The sequence below is a fragment of the Rousettus aegyptiacus genome, unplaced genomic scaffold (genome assembly GCF_014176215.1).
Source record: "Rousettus aegyptiacus isolate mRouAeg1 unplaced genomic scaffold, mRouAeg1.p scaffold_m13_p_16, whole genome shotgun sequence".
Classification (NCBI taxonomy): domain Eukaryota; kingdom Metazoa; phylum Chordata; class Mammalia; order Chiroptera; family Pteropodidae; genus Rousettus; species Rousettus aegyptiacus.
In genome coordinates this window covers 33,059,283-33,073,614 of record NW_023416291.1, presented here as the reverse complement: position 1 = coordinate 33,073,614, position 14,332 = coordinate 33,059,283, and the positions used below count along the sequence as shown (strand labels likewise).

At 45.8% G+C, this 14,332-nt stretch overlaps 1 protein-coding gene across 12 annotated transcripts in view; it reads left to right on the top strand.

Moving 5' to 3' along the window:
- The window catches only part of SMARCA4 (SWI/SNF related, matrix associated, actin dependent regulator of chromatin, subfamily a, member 4), an 81,532-nt gene that overhangs the window by 32,742 nt on the left and 34,458 nt on the right, over positions 1 to 14,332 (top strand). For all 12 annotated transcript variants that reach the window (XM_016153439.2, XM_036233706.1, XM_036233707.1 and 9 more), the window contains 6 exons: positions 3,603 to 3,724; positions 4,043 to 4,193; positions 5,575 to 5,738; positions 11,156 to 11,222; positions 12,218 to 12,328; positions 13,870 to 14,112. In XM_016153439.2, coding sequence (XP_016008925.2) covers positions 3,603 to 3,724; positions 4,043 to 4,193; positions 5,575 to 5,738; positions 11,156 to 11,222; positions 12,218 to 12,328; positions 13,870 to 14,112 — 858 coding nt within the window. The remainder of the gene's footprint in view (positions 1 to 3,602; positions 3,725 to 4,042; positions 4,194 to 5,574; positions 5,739 to 11,155; positions 11,223 to 12,217; positions 12,329 to 13,869; positions 14,113 to 14,332) is intronic.

The following is a 14,332-nucleotide window of genomic DNA, read 5'->3' as shown; positions in this document are numbered from 1 at the left end:
TTTGATAGAATCCACCAGTGAAGCCATCTGGGCCTGACATTTTCATTGTGACAGCGTTTTTAGTTACTAATTCAATTATCTGTTGCAGGTTTTATTCATATTTTTCTACTTCTTGAGTCAGTTTTACTAATTTGTCTTTCAAGGAATTTATTCAATTCATCTTAGTTATTTGTTGGCATGAAGTTATTTATCCTAGTTCTTTATTATGTGTCTATGGGATTGGTAGTGATTTTGATTTCATTGCTCATTTTGATAATTTAGTAATTTGCCTTTCATTTTTTTGCTAGTCATTCTGAGCTTACATTGATTCGAGAGCTATAAATTTTCTTTTGGGTACTGCTTAAGCTTCATTCCATGCATTTTGATAAGTTGTTTTCATTCAATTCAAAGTATTTTCTAATTTCCCTTGTGATTTTTTTTGTTGTTGTTTGGCCCTTGGGTCATTTAGAAGTATGTTGTTAAATTTTAAGCATTTGAGAATTTCCCGGGGTTTTTTTTGTTTTTGATTTCTAATTCTCTTGTACGAGAAGATACTTTGTATGATTTTAATTCTTTTAAATTTACTGAGACTCATTTTATGGCTTGGCCACGTTCACTGGAAAAGGATTCTGCAATCTTTGGGCAGAGTGTTCTGTATATGGTAGTTGAGTTGGTGGATCGTGTTGTTCAGTCATGTATATCTTTGCTAATTTATGTCTAGTTTTATCAATTATTGAGAATGAAGTAGTAAAATCTCCAGCTATTTATGTTGAACTTATTTCTCCTTTAAATTCTGTTTTCTTTTCATGTTTTGATGCTTTGTTGATAAGTATACTTAGTTGTCATTGTATCTTCCTGATGTGTTAATATTTTATTGTTATAGAATATCTGTCTGTCTCTAGTAATATATTTCTTGTTTTAAAGTCTATTTTGATCAATATTAGTGGAGTCACTCTTCCTTATGGTTACTGTTTGCATGGTTTATTTCCATTTTTTACTTTAAATCTATGTGTTCATTTGAATCATAAATAGCAGATAGCTAGATCTCGATTTATTATCTAGTATGACAGTATGCCTTTTGATTGAGTTTGAGACCGTTCACATTTCATTTTTGATTTGATTTTGTTTACATTTGCCATTTTGCTATTTATTTGTCTCCTCTTTTTTGTTCCTCTGTTTCTCCTTTACTATCTTTTTTTGTGTTAACTATTTTTTTAGTGTAGCATTTTATTTCTTCTGTAGGTGTTGTTACTTTATTTACTTTATTTATTTGCTTTATAGTTGCTCTGGGGATTACAATATTTATCTTAATTTATCAAAGAGTACTTCAAGATTAATAACTATTCTGATAAAATGTGGAAAGTTTGCTCTGATACAACTTCTTTGCTCATTTGTGCTATTGTCACATGTATTACATCTATATTACATGCAGTCTTCTCTTAATTCTTTACATAATTTTGTGCCTTAGTCTAAAGAAGTTACTTGAGAAGAAGTAAGGGAAAATATATTAATAGAGTCTTTTATTTTGATCCACGTATTAACCATTTCTGATGTTCTTTATTTCTCCTTGTGGATTCGAGTTACCGGCTGCTGTCATTTCCTGTCAGCATAAAGACTTCTGTTAGCATTTATCCTAAGGCTTGTTTGCTAGCAACAAATTCTCTCAGTCTTTGTTTATCTGGGGAGGTATTTCTTTTGCTTTCATTTTGGAAGGATAGTTTATCAGAACGTAGAATTCTTTGTTGACATCCTTTTTCCTTTTGAATGTATCATTCCACTACTTTATGACCTCTTGCTTCAAATGAAAATTTAGCCTCGGTACTTGATACGTTTTTCTCTTCCTTGCTTTCAAGATATTCCTTTTGTCTTTGGCTTTAGCAAGCAGTTTGTGAACCCTCTCTTTGTGTTTATTTTCCTTGGTGTTTGTTCAGCTTTCTGGCTGCATAGTTCTTGTTTTCTATTAAATTTGGGGAGTTTATCTTTTCTGACTTCTATTGAGATTCTGATTTTATCGATTAATTGTGCTTACAGATGATTTCCTTTAGTTCTTTGGATGTGTTTATGAACATATTTATGATATTAGTTGGTTTTGAAGATTGTATGTTAACTCCAACATCTGAGACTAGAGACTGGTTCAGTTGCTTTTTCCCTAAGTGCTTGTCACACTTTACTCCTTTTTGCTGATGTTGTATTGTTTAGTGGAAGCCTATTTTAGCCACTCCAGATGCTGACTTCACCCCTGGAGGGATTGTTTTGGTGATATTGTTTGTTTGCCAGTTCAGTAATTTGCCTGGACTAAATCTATGGAATTGTTTTCCCCATGGTTTGTGCTACTTTTGGCATCTCTGCTCAGTTTATTGTTTTGGTTTTATTCTCATTTTTATTTTTAATCCTGGCTCTCAAGGAGGGGGCCGTGATTTTTATAACTTAATAATCATCTAATGATCGGGCAGAGACTGTGCTCAAACATCTAGAGCTGACTAAGCTTCTGTCTCCGACCAGTGGATCATCATGTATAAGGGAAACACATTCCAAGTTCGGGCCATTTTCAGGTCTGCCCTGGCATTAACTTCCTGCTAGGCCCTGTCTCCTTTTCTCAGCACACAGTCACAGTATCATCCAGGAATATGCTTTCCCAATGACAGCTGAGAGCCTCACCTCCATCGACAGTGCCACTAGCACGGGCATTGCCCACTGCCACAGAATGACTAAGTCCCCCATCAACTTCAGCTTTCAGTCCTCACATTCTGCTCCGCAGAACCTTCGTGACAGAGCTAGGGGGTGGGACAGGTGGAAGCATCCCAAGTAAGAACACTACCAGTTCCAAATCTTCTTACCCAAAGTTCAATGGTTTTTCAAGCATTAATACTTCTCAGTCCCCTGGAGCTCTTAAATAATTACTTTTGCTAATTTTATCTTAAAGTTTTATAACAGTTCCATTATACATAAGAAAATAATCCACTGGAATTTTGTATTATTTATACAGGAATACAAGGATGGTTTAATATTGGGAAATATAGTCATGTGTAGTTTATCAACATATGCAAAATCCCTTTATCATCTGCTCAGTAAAGGCTGAAAAATCCTTTTAATGAAACAACAGTCATCTTAATTTATAAGTTTATAGAAAACCTCTTAGTAAACTAGAGTGCCTGTTATCAGTATTATTTGATATCTTTAGGAGTTTTAGTCATTTTATTAAAGCTGGAAGTAAATCAAGAACAGTATATATTGAAACTTGGCTATAAAATGTTTAATACTTAGAAAATCCATGAGATTCAAGTGAAAAACTTCTTGAGTAGGTTTGACAAGGAATAAATGTGTAGTATACATTGCGTAATGAAGGCCAGGGACATAAGGAATCTATTATTGGTAACAGAAGTACAAACTATACTGTCAGATGGCCTTAAAAAGGAGTGGGCTCTGTGTGGGGAAAACTAAAAATAGAATACTGACCAATTAAAAGAACATGCAAAGAAGAGGTATGATACGTTCCAGGATAAGAAGAGGGTGTGAGAATTTTAAAAACATCACTTGCTTTCAAAAGTGTGTTTTACCCCTGGGAGTCTTGTGCCCCTTCCTTGGGTGGTGACTTGAAGTGACATAGGCTTGTCTGTCGGTAGGAGGAGGAGGAGGAGCAGCCTCAGCCATCACAGCCTCCCACCCTGCCTGTGGAGGAGAAGAAGAAGATTCCAGATCCAGACAGTGACGACGTCTCCGAGGTGGACGCCCGGCACATCATTGAGTAAGGCACCCTACATTCTCCCGCTCCACCAGCTTCTGGTGAGGGGATGCTGGTATAGGACCCTTAGAGTCCCACCTTCTCCCTGGGTGGCATTGTAGGACCACAGACAAGGGTCCAGTCTTGGTGCCCCCCTTCTCAGATTAGTATTTGCTGCCTCGCCTGTCCTTAGAGTATCTAGGTACACTTCTGTTTATTTTTAGGTTCAGGTTCAGATCCTGGGTCATCAGTCACTAAGGGCTGCTTCAGAGTCTCATGTCAGAAGTATCTTGTCACAAATAGGAATATGTGTCCTTATGTCACAGTTCTGTTTGCTTCTAGGAATGCCAAGCAAGATGTCGATGATGAGTATGGCGTGTCCCAGGCCCTCGCTCGTGGCCTGCAGTCTTATTATGCTGTGGCTCATGCCGTCACGGAGAGGGTGGATAAGCAGTCAGCGCTTATGGTCAACGGCGTCCTCAAACAGTACCAGGTGAAGCGGAAGGGCAGGAGGGGGCATTGCCCAAATAGTCTCAGCAGATGGCTTCCCAGGTTGTGGGAAGCTGCTGAAGTCAGGCAGACCCAAGTTCACATTCCACTCTTCATCTTTGGGTACTGCACTCTTTCCCTATAAGCCGCAGTTTCTCCATCTGTAAGGCAGAAACACGATCTGTTAGGTTAGCCAGCAGGAGGAAATGAAACAGTATAATATGTCAGTGTCTGCTGGGTGCCTGATCTGTGCCAGGCAGGATGACAGCATGTTCTGTGCTGTTAACTTCTCAGTCCCCAATAGCTCTGAGTAGGCACTATCATCCTCTGCATTATGGGGCAGAGGAGCAACTGAGGAACGGAGAGGTGCAGTGAGTCCCCCAAATCACATAGCTCTGGTGCGGCAAAGCAAGACAGGACCCAGATGTGGGCAGACAGGTGCTTGGTCCATGTTTTCAGAGCTCTGTGAGAGTGCAAGGAGTGAGAGCTTAGATCCCAGGAGCCAGCAGCCCGGGACTCTGCTCTTCCTTCTGCGAGGGTCATATGACGCTGGTGCTGAAGCTCTTTGTCCGGCGTGGTTGGAACAGCCAACAGTTGGAGCTGTTCATGGCAGAAATTTCTTTATCTGTGGTCCTTCTTCCCAAGTTCATCTGTAAGCTCCTAAATGGCAGCTGGTTTATCTTCAACGTCTCCCTGAATTTCCTTTTGGTCGTGATCCCTGAACCCCAACTTTCCGTGAAAGAACTCAGAACCTCCATGCCAATATCAAATTTTAAAGAGGCAAAGCCAATGACCAGTGGAAATTTCCAGTGGCCAGGGTAATCAAAGGAATCAGAACTCAGCCAGAAGTTACTTCCTTCATCTTTTAGAAAATTTCCAAATTTTTTTTATAACATTCAATTTGAAATCAGTCTCCTTTTTAAGTGCTTGTATTGCAGAGCGCTCACAAGCTTTGGAAAGCTCTGTTAATCTTGACGTGACGGTTAGACAGTTGTGCATGTGGTAGCTTCATCAGCAGATTCCCCCAAGGCCCTAACGCTCTCCCGAATCAAGTGTCCCATGGTTGTAGGCAGGTGTGTCCTGGTATGCTGCATGGCTTGGTGTCAGGCAGTGATAAATGGGCACTGTAACAGTTAGAAACATCTCTGTTCAGATGTGAACCCGAAAAAGAAATACACTCTACATATATTATTAACGCAGCAACCTGATTTGACTGGAATAATTGCTGAGGACGAGGCCAAGGAAAAAGAAGGGTGAATCAAAGCAAAATACTAAATGAAGATGGCCGTGGGCGGTTGGTGGCTGGTGTGCACAAGTCTCTGAAGTGCGGGGAACGCTCCTGAACCTGACCCGGGCTTCAGTGCTGGCCACCTCTGTGCTTGCAGATCAAGGGTTTGGAGTGGCTGGTGTCCCTGTACAACAACAACCTGAACGGTATCCTCGCCGATGAGATGGGTCTGGGAAAGACCATCCAGACCATCGCGCTCATCACATACCTCATGGAGCATAAGCGCATCAACGGGCCCTTCCTCATCATTGTACCTCTCTCGTAAGTGTGCCCGCTCCTGGAGGCCCGTGAGTGTCCAGCGGGACAGTCCCCCAGCCTTCACTCAGACACCCATGTGTTGGTTTGCTCAGCTGCCCTAACCAAGTAGTGTAGCCTATTGGCTTAAACAATGGCCATTATTTTCCTGGAGACCATAAGTCCAAGCGAGAATAAGGTGTTGGTAGAGTAGGTTTCTTTTGAGGCCTCTTTCTCCCTTTGTCTTCACATGGTCTTCCCTCTATGTTGTCTGTTTCCAAATTTCTTTTTCTTATAAGGACACCGGTCATTGGATTAAGGCCCATTCTAATGACCTCATTTTAACTTCATTTCAACTTCATACTCTCCAAATATAGTCACATTCTGAGGTCCTAGGTGAGGCCTTCAACATATGGATATTAGGGGGATACAGTGTAGTCCACAACAGCTTGCCTGTGGTTTCGAGGGCAGAATAGGAAAGGGGTGGCCTGCAGTGTCCATCATTATCTCAGTTGGGGCAGCTCTCACCAGGATATCCGTAGGGTTCTTGTCGATCCCGCAAACCAGCAAATTCCACACAAGTCACAGGGAGTCACAGGAATGGAAGATCCTCCTGCTAGAAGAATGGAGTAGAGTCGTTTGAGCAGACACTGTTCTTCCCATTCCTTACTGGTGGCACTGGAGCCCTTTCAGTCACATCCCAGCCCGGCCCAGGTGATAATGGATACATATGTGTGCTGGGGCCTGGGGACCCAGACAGCATTTCAAGGAGGCTCTCATTCACCACCTCTTTGTGCTGCTGGCCTCTTCCTGCAGATACCTCTCTGGGTCCAAGATTCCACCAGCCACTCTGGGCAGCCCTCTTCCCAACTCAGCCTGTGCCGCAAAATGTCTCACTTGCCACAGGGTATTTCCAGAAGTCCTAATGCCTCCACTCATTGACCCAGCTCTGGTCACATTTGAGACACCAGTCCAGTCACAGGCCTGGGGGATGTTCTGCTTTGATGTGACTTGGCTTCTGCATGTACTTGGCCTGGCCCTTGTGGGGGAACCCTTTCATTTTGGTCCAGCACTAAGGGGGATCATGTCATCAGATCAGCGAACAAAGGGAAGAACAAGAACTGAGTGCTCGTGCCCTCCTGCCCCTAAGATAGCCAGGCCTCCAGTGGCCATGCACCTGCTGCTTGGGGACCCAGAACTCTCCCAGAATTTTAACTTGGAGGAATTGATTTCTTCTTTCTGCCTTCCCGTCCTCATGGTGGTGTAATATGGGCTGCCTTCGCAGGCTTTGTGGAGAGGACTTCCTGGTGCTGCTAGAGGCCTCAGGCTGGCAGACGGCCTTGCCACCTCCCTCCCTCGTGGTCAGGCCCAACTTGCTTCTCAGCTTCCTGCTGTGCTTGCCTACACACTTTCTCCCAGCACTCCAGGGGCCGAAGTCCCCTCTTTCTATTTTTTCCCCTGAGGTGTGTTCATCTTCACTGGAATAGCGCTTTCATGTGCTATTCTGCAGCCTGGTTTTTTCGCTTTTAACTTTTCATTTTGAAATGATTTCAGACTTATAATAATTACAAAAATAGTATAAAGAATTCCTATATACCTTTCACCTGTCCTTCCATATCTTCTATAACCGTAGAATAATGATCAGTACCGGGAAGGGAACAGTAATTTCTTACTGTTAATGAATCTAGAGACCTTATTCAAATATCTATTTCCCCATTAAGAACACTTTTCTGGTCCAGAATCTTACTTTGCCTTTTGTTGCCACATCTCCATGACGTGTCTGTTACATTTCCCCAGTTCATCTTCATCCTTCATGACCTTGACACTTGAATCATGGTCAGACATTTGGTAGACTGCCCCCAGAGTGCCATGTGCCTATTTCTGAAACTGGTGAGAATCCCGTAGGTTGTATGTTGTGCCCTTGTGGCCTCATGTCAGGAGGCAAGAGGTACCCAGAGGGCCAATCACACAGGAGGGTAACTTTGATCTTGGTTATGTGATGCCTGCTCGTTTCCCCACATAAACCTAAAAATTTTCCTTTGTAACTAGTTAAGTTACAGCCTTCTTTTGGGAACCTTAGAAACCATGTAAATACCCCATTTCTCATCATACTTTCCCAGTAATTTCAGCTTCTGTCAGATAAGTCTCACCTGAAATGATTATTATGGGAGATGCCAAATAGTGGATTTCTCTTTCCACCGTTCCCTCCGTGTGTGTGGGAATTCCTCTGTGAGGAACTGTCTCTTCTCCCCCATTTTTCTGTTTATTATGATTCTTTACATCACAGTGGGCTCTATCATTATTATCACCTATAATGGACATTATCATTATTCATTTTGTTCCTTAAGTTCAGATTTGGCCCGGGGAGACCCTTCCAGTTAATTTTAATATGTCCCCGACATTGTATTGTGGTGGTGGTTTACTTTAGAATACTTTTAGATTTATGGAAAAGCCGTGAAGATGCTACAGAGAGCTCCCAGGTACCCTCCCCTCAGTTTTCCCTGGTGTTGATAACATCTTATGTGACCATGTTACATTTGTCACAATATTTGGAGTTCATTGGTTTTTCTCTAATGTCAGGTTGCTATTCCAGGATTCTACATTACCTTTAGTCATCCTGTGTCCTTAGTCTTCTCTGGTCTGTGGCTTTTCCTCAGACTTTCTATATTATTAATGACTTGGTGGTTTTAAGGAGGACTGCTTAGCTGCTTTGTAGGGTGTCCCTCACTCTGGGTCTGTCTGATGACAGGGGATGTTGGATTTAGGGGCAAAAGACTAGAGGTGAAATTCCCCTCTCATCACATCATATCAATGGCAGTTACTGTCAATATGATTTTTCACTGTTGATGTTGACCTTGGTCACCTGGCCTAGGTAGTGTTTGTCAAGTGTCTTTGCTGTGAAGTTTCGCTTTTTCCCCCCATACTTACTATATTCTGAGGAAAAGTCACTGTACTCAGCCCATTTACAGTTATGCTCTACCTCCTTGAGGGGGAAATAGATACATAAAGTATTTGGAATTCTGTCCAGAAGATTCCTCTCCTCTCTCCCTTGTTACCTTCCTTATTCAGTCATTTCTCTCAGCGTGGACTCAGATATTTATTTTATACTTTGAGCGGTATTCCAATCCTAGTTTATCTGTTTTGTTGCTCAAATCCTTCTAGCTATAGCCATCGGGAGCTCTTTTAGTTGGATTCTTGGTCCCTTTGACTTACCCCCATCACTGTGGGGTGTTTGGAGCAATTATTTGCTTTTTGGCACCCAAGGATTCTCCAAGCTCAGCTTGTACATTTCCCGCCCCAAGCCTAGAATCATCCTGGTTCGCGTTATTAGAGAATGGAATTGAGACCTGGGTGCTGGGTGTGCACCTTGCTTCTATGGTGTTCGTCTAGGCTGTCTCAGTGGACAGCACTCAGAAATATGTGCATGTGCGCTAAGCCTTACATGCACTTATCTAACATTACTGCCTCGTCTGGCCACCTGTATCTCTGTTACGTTAAACCCATGTTCATACTCTGCCTTCGACTCTCTGCTAGGACCACACGGTTCATTCGAGGGCTTTCTTGTACAAGGGCTTTCATTCCCTTGTACATAGACAGCACTTTCAGAATTGTTAACCCATGAGAACTAACTTTACCAACTAGAATGTTGTGTTCGAATCCAGTTCCTTTCGTCTTTAGGCTTACACTTCGCAGTTAAAACACCTTTTCCAGGCTTATTTAAGTAGGTTCCTTTCCTCTATTCCCTTCAGTGAGGTTATGCCATGTGTTTATCTTCAGCCTTTTACACCCACTCACACAAGGGCCCACTCTGTCAAATGCTGTCTCCTCCGGGTCAGAGAGGTACCTGGGCCCCAGAGAATGTTTGTAGACTTTGAGCATCCAGCCATTCCATTCACTTGCTGAGATGTGCAGCTCTTCACCATGAGTTGGCTTGTCCCGTCCCCCATCTTGACTTCTGTCTCCCACTTGTCTCCTCTGCCCTACTCTTGACTGTCCATGGACTCTCCTCCCCTCCTGCTGCACATGCTCCCTACACTTCAGGCTTCAGCCCCCAACTTTTCTTTTTTGGACCATCCCCTGTTGCTCCCTGCAGTAGAAGCTAGCCTTCAGTGGCTGGACCAGGGAGATCCTGCTGATCTTGAGTAAGGGGAAGCTCAGCCAGGCCATCTGAAGTAGGCCGAGTGACTCTAAGATGCTATCGCAGCCTCAAACTCCTGCAGTTTTTTATGTAGTATCTTTAACATGTGACTTCTGCTGTCAGCCTTCTTACCTCATGGTTGCATTATCTCATTTCAGTTCCTAGCATAACAGGCAGGGCAAAGGGCAAGAAGGGCATATGGTAACTGAGTCAGTTTACCCATCCCCCAACTTCCTTTAAAAGTTCTCCCTGCCTTTCATCCCAGCAACTTGAGTTTCCTTCCTATTGGCTACAACTATGTCTACATGGTTGGCCCCAGATGCCGGGAAGCCTGGGAGCTTGGGAGCTAGCTGTAGGTTTAAGTTAGAGACAACACCATGATCATGGAGCTACTTGGAGGGAGGAGCTAGATGAACCATGAGCAATTTCTCCCACTCAGCCTTTGAGTTCTGCCTTCATGAGCCACCTAGTCTAGACTTTTGAGTGCATTTCCTCCCATACTGAAAATCGTGTGTCCCATATTTCTCTGAGAATTCGCCCTCTGGGTACTTGGCTTTATTGTCGCGATCACCCTCTGCTGAGGCTCAGTGTCCGTCCTGAGTGAAGTAGACCACCTCACCAACATTCTGCCTGCCCCCACGTCCGGTCACCACCTGTCTCGCCCCCCATTTTCGCTTGCCCCCACGTCCATTCACTGCCTGTCTTATTCCCCCCTCTTCTTAGCCTTCATCATCTCATGGAGGAGCAGCCACAGGTCCTCACTGTGACATTGCTCTCCTTCCCTAGCCCTCCACCGGAGCCCAGCTTGCTCACTGTCTCCGTTCTGTCTCTTGCTGGTCTGCTGTCTTTATTTCGAGGTGGTGTAAGGATGCAGGTGGTATCCCCTGTACCCTCAGGTCTCTATAGCGTGGTCTCTAGCACGCTTCTAAAAAGCAGCACTGTAAGTCTGCATTCTTCCTGGCATCAAGTTGGAAGCACGTGGCATATTTTCATAGGGGCTATGACCCCACAGTGGTGACAGAGGACTGGTCTCTGAGGTCCAGCTCATGGTTACAGCCCTCTCTGGCCTCCCGGCTTCAGCCCAGGCTGACCAAGCCTCCTCCCTGTCCCTGTACCCACCGCCATAATTTCGTGTGTCCCTATTTCTTTCCCTCCTTGCCTTGCCTCCTGCCATTGGAGATGATCATTTACTCCACCAGCTCTGAGGGTCATGTCCACATCAGCCTCACTTTCCAGTGGACATTGGAGTGAACAGTGAGCTGTTGACTGAACTAGAACCTGACTGTTCCTTCCTTGTTTCTGTCAGAACGCTGTCAAACTGGGCATATGAATTTGACAAGTGGGCCCCCTCTGTGGTGAAGGTGTCGTATAAGGTATGTCACACCCTGAGGAGGTGGACGTGGGCAAGGGCTGGGTAGGAGAGTGGGGAATGCAGATAAGTGAAGAGGGAAGTCAGCTTGCATTAATAACATGAGGCATGTGTGCACTTTTTACTGTGTTGTACACATGGGATCGTGCTCTTAGTAAAGGTTTGGGGTCGTTTATTTATTTGGGGCAGTAAGGCTTATTTTTTAAGTTAAGTTATAAACTAACTTATGGAATCCAGTGATACTGATGCACTCACTGAAAGATTTCATGTTTCTCATCTGTACTTTGGTTAACCCGGATGATTTCACCCTGTAAAATGGGGACTAATTGTGCCTGTTGTCCTGGTGGGGAAACTGAAGCAGACGGGGTCTCAGATGGCCACTTAGTGGGAGAGCCAGGTTATCTGTGTGTGTCCAAGCTCTTCGCCCTATTCTATGAGGCTCTTTGCCCATGATGGGGAGAAGGGGTTCCTGGTAGAAGGACAGGCATGTGTACGGAGAACTTAGTACACTTGAGGAGTTAAGAGCAGTTCTAGTAAAAGCTGTCTGGAATATGAGCCTGGAGAAAGCTGGGGGGCCCTGGCCACATGGGTGAGGAGTTTGAAACTGGGAGTCCTGGGCAGATAAGCTAACTGGGGAGAGGCAAGAGCTGCCATCATGGAGTGACCTTGGTGGCTGGTACTGAGTGAGAGGCACTGATGGAGAAGCCCTGGTTTCCAGCTTGGAGGCCTGAGATGGGACCCTGGAAGAGTTATGAGGGATCTGATTGGGCACCGAGACTGGGACATCTAGATGGTCCAGGGCAGCAGGCCTCCTGAGTGCCCAGGCTACTGATGGCCCACACGCCTTTCTTTGCTCCCTGCAGTTGGCCCTCAGCATGTTGGGGTCAGAGGGCAGGAGCCAGCAGCCTCACCCAGCTCTCCTCCCGCAGCAGGGTGCTGTGGCCCAGCACCCTTGTGGGCCTGGGAATCTGATGTGTACATGTCTTGTCTTCCTCACAGGGCTCTCCAGCAGCCAGACGGGCTTTTGTACCCCAGCTTCGGAGTGGCAAATTCAATGTCTTGCTAACAACATATGAGTACATCATTAAAGACAAGCACATCCTTGCAAAGGTAGTATGTCCTTGTGTAAAACACCAGGTCTAGGTACTTAGTGCTGTCAGGGAGCATGTGATCCTGTCCCATCCAGGATGGTCGTGTGCATCACACTTCCTGTCTTTTTCAGAGTGCCTTGCAAGTGATTTTTTCAGTGATTGTGTGTGTGTGTGTGTGTGTGTGTGTGTGTAAGGCGTGTCAAGGTGACCCTGGGTTTGCCTCTCTGATTGTGTGGCACGTGGGCTAGCTCCTCCTGGGGTTTCTGCTCAAATAGACTGGTCACACAAGGTGTGTCCCAAACTGCCTACCTGCCTGCAGTATCCCTGGCAGGGCCGTGGTGAGGCCAGCCTGGTCTCCACCTGTTTCTAGAGGCCTTTTCCCTCCTTGCTGGGTGTGCCTCCCCTACCATAGCCATGGGAAACCAGCCCATGACTTGCTCTGAGGCCCTGTGTGGTTCATTAGCCTTAGGCTGCTGGGCCGGCACGTGCAGTGGGGGCTGTGCAGGTCTCTGAACTGATGTATTTGTGACGGCGGCTCTCTTTAGGCCAGAATGAATTACTGAGAACATGTTGTGACCCAGATGTAAAACAGACACCATGTCTTACCTGCAAAAAGCTTGTTTCCTGGGTTAGGGAGGTATCCAGGTTGAAGATGGTACACCTAGTCTCACCACTAACCATTCTGGGGAGTGGAGTCCAGAGCAGAGTCTGCAACCCAAGGACAGAGATGCATTTACATGTTTCCACACCTTGGGGCTTGGTCAGAATGACAATATCCAGTACCCGTTAGGCCTCCCCAAGTCTACAGATGAGAAGAATGAGGCCCAGGGAGCAGATGTCTAGTGTGTGGGTTTCCCTCTGACTTGGAACAAAGCCATCCTGTCCTTATCGGCAGTGGCTTTAATTAATGTAAATGTCCTGGGCTGGGGGTTTTCATGGGAGATGGCTATTGCACACCTCCCCCCATCAGCTCTGCCTGTGACATGCAGCGCCTCACTTAGGCCTCACTGTGTCCCCAGGAGGCTGAAGCGCAGGACTCCCACGCCCCCTTGCAGTCAGCATCTAGCCCATATACATTAGACATGTGGACACTGATGGGCCCTGGGCATAGGCCTAGCCCTCCAGAGCTCACACTCGGAACCTGCTTTTAGAGGTTGGCAAATGTACTCCTTACCCCACCAAGTACCCTGTAGTCCCCCCTACCCCCACCTCAGGGGGTCTCTGGTCAGCAAGGGTATATGTGGTTTGGGAATTTTTCGGTGTTACATACTAGCCTATGTAATTTGGGGGGGAAACCAGAGTTCTTTTCTGCAATTTGCTTTGTTCACCCAACAGCCTATCGTGGGCATTTCTTCCTGTCTGTGTTCATTCTCACCATATGCTTCATAGAGGTGCATTTTGTGGCTCTTGGTGTGTTGGTCCCTTGTTAGGGTACATTGTCATGCCCATGTTCTACATCTCATGGGCTCTTCTGCGTAGAGCCCCCATGTCTAATGGCTGTGAGAGTGTCGATCAGTGGGGGGCCTCCCCTCCACTGACCACCTGCCCTTGGGCCTGCAGATCCGTTGGAAGTATATGATCGTGGATGAAGGCCACCGCATGAAGAACCACCACTGCAAGCTGACCCAGGTCCTCAACACGCACTATGTGGCCCCCCGCCGCCTGCTGCTGACGGGCACACCACTGCAGAACAAGCTTCCTGAGCTCTGGGCGCTCCTCAACTTCCTTCTGCCCACCATCTTCAAAAGCTGCAGCACCTTTGAACAGTGGTTCAATGCGCCCTTTGCCATGACCGGAGAGAAGGTGAGTGTGCACAGTGGACCCCATGGCAGCGGGGCAGGGCAGGGAGCCATGGTCGCGGGCCATCCTTAGGGGAGCTGTGCTTGTGTTGTTGGTCTTGGGGCCAGTGGGCTCGCCTCAGTGAGTGTGTGTTGAGTGGCTGTCACAATGTGCCGGGCCTGGGCTGGGTGCGGGGCTGGAATCCGTGTCTTTGTGGAACAAGGTAGCTTTGTCCTTGAGTCTG